The 10,764-nt window shown below is 32.2% G+C and overlaps 1 protein-coding gene across 1 annotated transcript; it reads left to right on the top strand.

The window, feature by feature from the left end:
* The first annotated feature begins 6,285 nt into the window (after nt 1–6,285).
* LOC125216484 (cytochrome P450 71D10-like) lies at nt 6,286–10,347 on the top strand. Its single transcript, XM_048118199.2, has 3 exons — nt 6,286–6,760; nt 8,458–8,893; nt 9,526–10,347. The coding sequence occupies exons 1-3, from the start codon at nt 6,315–6,317 to the stop codon at nt 10,150–10,152; spliced, it is 1,509 nt and encodes a 502-aa protein (XP_047974156.2). The 5' UTR covers nt 6,286–6,314; the 3' UTR covers nt 10,153–10,347.
* The last annotated feature ends 417 nt before the right edge of the window (nt 10,348–10,764 follow it).

Here is a 10,764-nt window from a genome sequence, read left to right as displayed (position 1 = left end):
AAAGTACAACTAACCAAGACTAATGAGAAAATCATGTACTAACACAAAATCAAAGGCAAAAATAGGCATACAACCACGCTCAAAGCTCACACCACAAACAACTAACCACTAAGCAAGCACGGCTAGAGAAGCTTTACAACAAAGGGCAAGGCAAACCTTTTTAGTGGTCTTATGCTTAATATCAGTCCATCATCGAACCCGTCTCAACTCGTCATATATTTACTCCGGTACAAATGAAAATTCTGTACATCATCCTTTAGCACACGAACCTAACATCCACAGTGAAAGTCTCTTCTCAATTTCACAATTTGGGACAATCATCTCGAATATAATTTTATCCCTAATCCACCATATGAACCACGTTGAACACCCGCATCCGAAATGATAATACCAATTGTGAACTTATCTTATACATCATTGAGTATAAATTGAATTTAATAAGTCATGCATGAATCAGTTGGCGTATCAATGGAAACATCAAGAAAATAGTATAATCATTTTCTAATATTTTGTATATGCATAAGAATTTCAGATCAATCGTATTTTGAAGATATTTTCCATGTATGATTTTAACTGCAATACTGAAAATTTCCACCATTAATTAGAGACTAGCATTTTAATTGGTGAAATTAAGGTTTTGCATTACGGGTTTGCTTAAAATCAAATCAACAACACTCCTAACACATTTAACTATCACAATATATAGTAGTATATTGTTTCTTGGTGATGACTAACACTCTCTTGTCATTTTTATTTGTTCACATTTACTGACGTTAATACAAGATTGTACTATAAAAAGGAGAATTGTGAACTAGATTATTTTGTGATCCAATTTATTTGTTATTGTAGTGGTACTGAAAATCGATTTAGATATTTTACATCGAAAATAAGTATATAAATATTAATTAATACTGGAGTATAACATAAATACTACTCCATGTAACTATTTAGAATTATCTCGAATCAAATTCGAAATTATATGAAAATGTATTTATAAAATTTCATATTGTTTCTGTTTTACTGTTGTAGAGTAATATATCCAATAACAAAATTATTACTCTACATAATTTAAATTTAAAATTTAGAGATATAATATACAATGTACATTTATTTTTATTCTTCGTAGTAGAAAATGAGTTTTTATTAGCTAACAGAATTGACCAAAAGGCTTTCATTTGAATATGAGAATAGTCCTCTTACAATATGACATTGACATTATTATTAATATATAAAGACAAGAGCTAAGCCAAAGATTAAATTCCTACAACGTAACTCAAACGAAAGAAAAATTGTAATCTTAGACGCCACCCGATCGAAGTAATAATCTGAGGATTGGGTCTTGGAAAATTTAACCCTATTTCCACGAATAATTGTCATGTGGGCGGGACATTTTTAATGAAATTCATCGTTTTGAATATCGTTAAGAGACGATATTTTGTGCATTGATGAGACTGACTTTTTCTACCCATTTTTCACTATATATTTTAAAATACGAGCGGCATCAAACGTACTCAATTATTCATTGATGGAGGGAGTATGTGCTTGTTTGTTTCGTATGTTGTTACAAATTATGATTCCAATAAATATGGTTTTAGAGATATAATTCCTAATAGATTATTTATCATATGTTGATATTAAGGGATATCGAGGTAAATTGTTAGGATTTGAAATTTAATTATTATTTTGATTGATATAATAATATAATGTAATACTTAAAAATTGCATTAAGAGTTTCTTAATAAATTATCAATGAAGAAAATAATAATAATAATAATAATAATAATAATAATAATAACAATTAAAGTATAATTTTTATTATTATGATTCATAACTTTAGTAAGTACTACATTAAGATTTCTTAATAAATTAATAATTGATAAAATGATATAATAAAGAATTTATTTATTATTATTATTATAACTTAATATGATTCATATAATTACATAAAAACTTTAAGTAGTACTGTATTAATCTATAACATAATAATAATTATGATAATAATAATCAATATTATTGTTACGATTCATAATTTAATAATTATACAACAATTTTCTTTATAAATTATTAACTAATAACATAATAATAATAATAATAATAATAATAATAATAATAATAATATTAGTAAATTATAAAATTATTACTATTATGATTATAGTTATGCTTTACCAAGGGAGTGATCAATTGCTAACTAATTAGCAATCCCTAAGACTAAATTTTAGCCATTAGATTGGAAGATCTAGTGGTTGAAATAATGCCACATGGATTATATTTTTAATTAAGAAAATTAATAAATAAAATTAGAGGGTATTAATGTCAATTCCCTCTCATTAAAATCATCTTAAAACTTTAAATTTACGTAACTCTCTCGATTTAAATTATTTTTTCACAAAAATATATCAAATTAGATAATTTTATAAGAATTCCAACGAGATCTCAATTGCATATGTTCCGACGGCGTTCGGATGATGAAATTTGATATTATTTATTTTAGTTTTCGTAAATGTTGATAACCAGATTTTTATCAACAAATACATCAAAAAATCTCAATAATACCATGTAAAAATCTCAATAAATATGTGTTGATATTTTCTTGTACTAGTGTTGATATTCTTATGTTATATTGTTGATATTTGTAATACACTATGTTGATATAAAAAAACATTCACGAAAATTATCATATGATAACATAATGACGATATTACCCTTTTGTTGATATTTTGCCTACTATTTATTGAGATTCGTAAGATTTAATCTCATCCACTCATTTTAAAATCTAAAGGTGGAGATTTGGTCTTGATTTTGGATTAGGATGCTATAAGCATTAGAATATGACTTCGCTTTACCATTCTTATTGGTGTTATAAATGTGATTTAAAATTTAAAATTACAATAAATCTTAATTATTTGTTATAGTAATTTATAACATAATAATAACTAATATAATAATGATAATAGATACTACCTCCGTCCACCAAAATTTGTCCCATTTTAATTTTACCATTTTTGGTAGTGGACTTCATATTCCACTAACTCATTCCTACTCAATTTTATTATAAAACTAATATATAAAAGTAGGACCCACAATCTACTAACTTTTTTAACTCACTTTTCATTATATTTCTTAAAACTCGTGTCAGGTCAAAGTGGGACAAATTTTGGTGGATGGAGACAATAGTAGATAATTCATAATTACATGTCTTTTCTTGTAAAAAAAACTAGAAAAAGAATACCCAGGAAAAATTGGAGAATCAGAATAGTAGATAATTCATAATTACATGTCTTTTCTTGTTGTTAGAATTCTGAGTACGTTCTGTCTCATTAAAATTCGAATAACATACCATAAATTTTTCAGAAAAATCCTAACCCTTATCATGAACACTATGTCTTATAAGCATTGATTATCATGAATATTTGCTTGTTCATGTCACTTTCATACAAAACGTAATAGTCGTAATAGTTATTCCATTTGTTCCACATTAGGAATTATTTTATTTTTTACATTTATTTTAAAAAACTAAATAAAGTGAAGAAAGTGTAAACTAACGGATGGAGTATTTAATAGTACACCCTCCGTTTCTTGTTATACTAAAAAATGCCATTAAATCCTTTTTAACTATTTCATTTTTTAAATATTTCATATATCTTATTTTATGTAAATTGACTTTACCGTAAAATAGTTTCAATAATATGCATTTAATTTAAATTAACTCTTTTACTAGTCATTTTAATTTTAACTCGTGTTGATAGTTGAATTTAAGGTGTTCTTTACTAAAACAAATAAAAATATTAGGGAAAAAAAGTAAATTATTGTTATACCACAGCACACACACTTTTTGTTTTTTAATATTTTTCATGAATCAACTTTTAAATTTTTTAATGATAAAATCTATAATTAAATTTAATTATCGAAATGAGTTAAAACTAACAAGTTTTGCAAAAAAAACATTTAAACATAAAATATAGCAAAAGAAATCCTAATTGAGCATAAAAAGATTTAATAAATAAAATGTAAATGAATTACTACCTCCGTCCCTGAAAATTTGTCCCATTTTTCCATTTCCGTCCGTCCCCAAAATTTGTCTCATTTCAGTTTTACCATTTTTGGTAGTGGACCACATATTCCACTAACTTATTCCAACTCACATTTTATTACTCCCTCCGTCCCCCATAATTTGTCACCATTTGACCCGGCACGGGTTTTAAAAAATGTAGTAGAAAGTGAGTTGAAAAAGTTAGCGGCATGTGAGTCCTACTTATATATATTAGTTCTATAATAAAATGTGAGTAAGAATGAGTTGGTGGAATATGGGTCCACTACTAAAAATGAAAAAAGTGAAAGGTGACAAATTTTTAGGGACGGACAAAAATGGAAATAAGTGACAAATTTTTAGGGACAGAGGGAGTATAAAACTAATATATAAAAGTAGGACACATAATCCACTAACCTTTTCAACTAACTTTATATTACATTTCTTAAACTCCATGCCGGATCAAAGTGGGACAAATTTTACAAGACGGAAGTAGTAATAGAATAAAGGTGGGTTGGGGTGGGGACTAAATGAACGGTTTATGAAATGCTTGATGTCGTTTAATGTGTGAACATTTGCGTTGACACACAGCATGAGATTGTTGTGCTTTAACCGTAGCACAGATTCTTCCCCTAGTGGATGGTGGAGTCTATTTTTAAAAATAGAAAATTTTTATTTTTAAAAGAAAAATCAAAAAGAAAGGAGTTTCTATTTTTAAAATACAAAGAGTATTATATTTGTCCTTTTTTTACCAGAAAGTAAAATAAATTTAAGAGGGACTTACATTTGTGGGAAAAAGTATTCCTTCTGTTCCATAATAGTGGAGTCATTTTGATATATTGGTACGTTCTGAAGTAGTGGAGTCATTTCCCTTTTTAGTAAAAGCCAACTCATGTCTTCTCACTTACTTTATGCTCTCTTCCTTCAATATTCTCTCTTCACACTCTACTTATTCATTTCCTACTTTATTATTTCTTACTTAACTCACTGAACACAATTTTTCTTAAATTGCATGCCAAAATGAAATGCCTCCGCTACTATGGACCGAGGAAAATAGTACGCCAACTGTATCATTTAAGATGATTCACTTTCTTTTTTTTCGTCTATCCTAATCAAGATAAACTCTTACTTATTTAGGAAATACTCGTTTCGTCCCAAAAATTTGTCACACATTTAGTTTTTGTCCATACCACGAAATTTGTCACCTCTCAAATTTACTATTTTTAATTATGAACTTCGTATTCTACTAATTAACTCATTCTTATATTTTATTTTATAGTATCTAATATACATAAGTTAGATACCACGTTCTTGTAATTAACTTTTCAACCCTCTTAAAAAGTCGTACAAATTTAAATGATGACAAATTTTTGGAAACCCACTACTGGGACGTTTTCATTTTAATTGACTAAAAAATATCCTTAAGATTTTCTTCCTTTTTTTTTTTTTTTTTTTTTTTCCTTTTTAGCGTTTGTTCAGCATATTTGGTAGGTATGTGAAACTGAAACGCGTCTCTCAACTTTAAAGACGCAAAATAAAAATATGCCTCATTAAAGTTAAAAAATATCTCCAAAACTACAAACTTTTTCCTAATTTTGTTTTGTTTGAGAAAAAAAATCCATCAAACCAATGACTTTACCAACCACTTAACATCCTATGGCATAGAACCATTGATTAATTGATAGATTAGTTGAATTGAAGCCATAGAATTCTAGAAGTTAATTTTATTGGTGTTTTCATTAATTTAGTAGTAAGTGCTACCCTCTTTTATAAATACTTATATATAGATACCGTAAGAGTTGTATTATTTTATAATTAATCAGAGATTAGTTGAATTGAAGCCATAGAATTCTAGAAGTTAATTTTATTGGTTTTTTCATTAATTTAGGAGTAAGTGCTACCCTCTTTTATAAATACTTATATATAGATACCGTAAGAGTCGTATTATTTTATAGGTTGTTCCAAGATAGTTGAGTCATTTTCTTTTTAGAAAAAATTGACTTCTATCTTTTCTTATACTTATTCATCCCTTTATTTTATTCTCTCTCTTCCTTTATCCTCTTCTCTTTATTTTTAACACCTCAACTTTTTAATTTTTGTGACCAAAGGAAATGCTCCAACTACCTTGAAACGAAGAGAATATTACTAGGAAAGGTTTTCGTCGACCAATAATACTTCCCATTTTTCAAACGAATCCTAGTTGGAATCTAACTCATTGCTTCATCGTTTCTATAAATATTGTAAGAGTTGGCGAATAATCAAAGCACAACAAACATCAACACCAGTCATGGAATCACTCACAATCATACTCACCTTCCTCTTATCATTGTTCCTCATATTCAAACTACTACCAAACAAAAAATCCGACCCATCAAAGCCTCTCAACCTAATCCCCGGCCCGAAACGCCTCCCCGTGATCGGAAACCTCCACCTCCTCGCCGGAAACACCCCGCCCCACCACGTCTTCCGCAAGCTCTCCGCCCAATACGGCCCTCTCATGCGCATCCAGCTCGGCGGGCTCCCTTACCTCATCGTCTCCACCGTGGAGGTTGCCAAGGAGGTTCTCCGCACCCACGACCTTGCCTTCTCTAACCGGCCCCCGGGCCTTGCGGCCGAGGCCTTCTCCTACAACTACACCGGCGTCGGCTTCGCCCCCTACGGCGAGCCATGGAGGGTCCTCAAGAAGCTCTGCACGGTCGAGCTCCTCAGCATGAAGCGCGTCCGCTCATTCAGGCATGATACGGATAGTTTTTCCACTTCATACAATTTTCTTCGTAATATATAATATATACTCACTCTGTCCCATTAAAAAGGAAACGTCTTACTTTTTGGGTTATTCTAATAACAACGAAATGTTTCTTAAAATGGAAACAAAATTGTCTCTACTTTTTCATCTCTATTACTTTATTATCTCCTCGTTAAATAACAGAACAACATTATACTCATTGGCGGACGGAATGTAGAACTAGGGGGGACAGTGCTACCCCCATTTTTTTTTTCTTTTTAATGCTATTATTTTACTTATATTATTATTAATGATAATTTTAATACTATATCTCCAATAAAAATTTGTAAAGTAATCTCCATCCGATTGAAACCTAAATTATGCCGCCTAGGAAATAGTGATGTGGTGATGATATATATATGCTGCCTCATTTTAGTTTTATTGTCCAATTTTGAATATGATACAACATTTAATGAATATCTCCTATCGCACTTTTTTTTGCATTCATGTTATAGTCATTAAATTGTATACCCCAATTTATTTTTAGATAGTAACACGTGAGTATATTTTCTATGCTAGTAATAGTTTATATTATTGTCTGTGTTATTAAGTTTTACAGTCATTATAATTTTGGTCGGACAGTTAGAATTCATATAATTTTGTTTTGTTATGATTTTGGATGAATATGCACAAATAAATTAAAAGGAATGAATAAATAGTTTGATATTTGACGATTTGTTTTCATTGCAAAATATTGTTTTAAGATTCCAGTGACCAACTAGTCACTCACTTTTAAGAAATGAGGATTCGTAGAATAATAAATAATTATGTTATTTTTTTATTAATCTATTACTCCAAAATTAAACAATATTTCAATGTGTAATATTTTTAGCAATATTTTTTTTGACTATTATATACTACTAACTATTTACACTATTCGCATCCCCAAATTAAAAATCATGAATTCGCCACTGATTATACTCCCTCCGTCCGCCATTAAATATCTCATATTTGACTGGCACGAGTTTTAAGAAATTATTTGACTTTATGAAGTAGGTAGAAAAGTTGGTGGAATGTGGGACCTACTTTTATATATTGGTTTATAATAAAATGTGAGTGAAATGAGTTAGTGGAATGTAGGGTCCACTTACCAAATATGGTAAAATTGAGATGAGACATTTATTGGTGGACGGATGGAAAATGAAAAATGATAGTACATTTAATATATAGTGGACGGAGGGAGTATAAAATTTTGTGTCGAAAAACAAATACTCCCTCTGTCCCGGCCTAAGCGAGACGTTTCTATTTTGGCACAAGAATTTAGATAGTGATGTTTAGTGAATTAAATTATTCATATTAAAGTAAGAAAAAGAGTAAAGTAAGAAAGAGAAAGAGAAAATAAAGTAAGAGAGATGATAAAATAGGAGAGATGAGAGGAAAAAGTAGGAGAGGGGAGTGAGTTGATTCTTGCCTAAAAAGGAAACATATCACTTAGGTCGGGGCGTACCAAAAAGGAATATGTATCACTTAGACTGAGACGGAGGGAGTATTTCATTTGCTATGGAATGGAGAGTATATGACTTAGCCTATTTTGTTATTTGGAATATTAGTCCTATCATTTTGTATTCCAAAAAAGTAAAATAACTTTATGGTTCTGACGGTTTCTCTCGTTCCTTCTCTTCAAATATCTCGTCCACTCCTGCAGGCACGTCCGGCAAGAGGAGACGGAGAATTTGGTCAGATTCATCACCGCCGCCGCCGGCGACGGAGCCGCCGTGGATCTGTCGGAGAAGGTCCATCTGCTGGCGTATGACATCGTGACGAGGGCTTCGGTGGGGGCCACAACAAAGGATCGGCTCAAGGTCATGCATATAACCAGGAGGCTCGGCAACTTTGGAGCCGGATTCAACGCAGCCGATCTGTACCCTTCCGTGAAGGTGCTCCCGTTCCTCACCGGAATCCAGTTCAAGATAGAAAAGATGCACCGTGAAATGGACGGAATGTTCCAAGAAATCATAGCTGAGGCAAGAGCAGCGGAGAAAGACGATGGATTCGAAGATCTGTTAGGTATACTTCTCAAATGTCAAGCGGAAGGGAGCGAGATGGCCATCACAGACGATGATATTAAAGCAGTCATGCTGGTTAGTCTTACTTCTGTTCATTACTTGTCACTAGTTTCTTTTTCAATTCGTCAATTTATATTTTCCGAACTTATATTACTCCTTCCGTCCCAGCTAAGATGACACATTCTTTAGCCGGCACAGGATTTTAGGATATATTGATTAATGTGTTTAATTGGAAAGAGAAAATGTGGGTGAAAGTATTAAAATAGAGAGAGAAAGAAAGATGAATATTTTAATAGGAGCGTGAAAAAGTGGTTGAGTGTATTAATTGGAGAGATAAAGTTTCCAAAAAAGGAAATGTATCATTTTAGTTGGGACAAACTTAAAAGGAAAACGTGTCAATCTTATGTGAGACGGAGGGAGTATTTACTAGACTACTTTTGATAATGAAATATAAAATCACCTAACTCATTTCAGTCGTCACATTATCTAAAAAAACAATTTTTATGGTGTAAATTTCCGTCTATAAACAGTGTTAGAGACAAAAAATTTCCATCAGTAATTTACTTGTCGGTAAATTATTTATAACTCTGCGGACTATATCGATAATTACTGAAGGATTGAGCATCGTTAGTATTATAAATTATTTTTATAATTAAATTTTAGTATAAAAGTAGGATGCAGTTTTTGTTGACCTCAATTAATGGCAGGACATGTTTTTGGCGGGGAGCGAGACCTCCGCAGCGGTGATAGAGTGGGCGATGTCGGAGATGGTGAAGAATCCCGTTACACTGAAAAAAGCGCAGGAGGAAGTGAGAAAGGTGTTCGACAAGACGGGGCGGGTGGACGAAGAGAGGATCCACGAGCTGGAATACTTACCCCTCGCCATCAAAGAGACGCTCAGAATCCACCCGCCGCTGCCTTTCATGATGCCGCGGCTCAACAGCAGCAAATGCACCCTCAACGGCTACGAGATCCCTTCCAACACCAGGCTGATCGTCCACGCCTGGGCGCTGGGAAGAGACCCCCAATACTGGCCCGACGCAGAGCAGTTTATCCCAGAGAGATTCCAAGCCTCCACGATAGACTACAAGGGAAACGATTTCCAGTATTTGCCGTTTGGCTCCGGGAGGAGGCTCTGCCCCGGAATGAATTTCGGGGTAGCGAACTCGGACCTGGCGCTGGCCACGCTTCTCTACCATTTCGACTGGGAGATGCCGCGTGGCCTCAGGAATCAGGATTTGGATATGGTAGAGGACTTTGCCATAACAGTTCGGAGGAGAAACCCTTTGATTCTCGTTCCGACTCTTAAGAGGCCACTCAATGTCGGTAAATGACCATTCCGGTGTGAAAAAAATAATACTACCCCCGTCTAAGAATAAATGTCCCATATTGGATCGAGGTTTAATAGATTATTGTACTATGTAAAGAAAAATGTATGAAAAAATTTGTGGAGCGTGAGGTTCAGTATGTTTGTTTTTAAAGCAGAATGATATGATATGATATTTAATTACAAGAACATGTTTGAATTATTGTCCTTAAAACTTGAAGTACGCCAAGATTGCAACTTTGTTTGTACTCACTTCGTCCACTAATTATAAAGGTCATATACTAGTTGGCTAGATCTAATTTTTAAAAATTGCATGACTTTGTCAAAAAGAGTTGGATAGAAAAAAAATTGTAGAATCGTGTGTCACACTTTTGTAAAATATGAGTGAAATGAATAAGTGATTTGTGAGATCAACGTACTAAAATAATAAAAGTGAAATGCTACGTTTATTAGCGGACAAAAAAAAGAATAAATGAGACATATAAGAGCATCTCCAATGGCTATAGGCCAGCCATAGCCCAGCAACAGCGTAGCCAAAAAACTTCTCCTGCCACATCATCTAGGACTAGAAACTGCCTGCCACATCATCAGGATAAGAAACTAGACAAGCAATAGTCTA

The sequence above is a fragment of the Salvia hispanica genome, chromosome 3 (assembly GCF_029641045.1).
Source record: "Salvia hispanica isolate PSC_SH4W2 chromosome 3, Shi_PSC_v1, whole genome shotgun sequence".
NCBI classification, from domain to species: Eukaryota; Viridiplantae; Streptophyta; class Magnoliopsida; order Lamiales; family Lamiaceae; genus Salvia; species Salvia hispanica.
The sequence above is the reverse complement of the archived record's forward strand: the minus strand, read 5'-3'. Positions and strand labels throughout refer to the sequence as shown.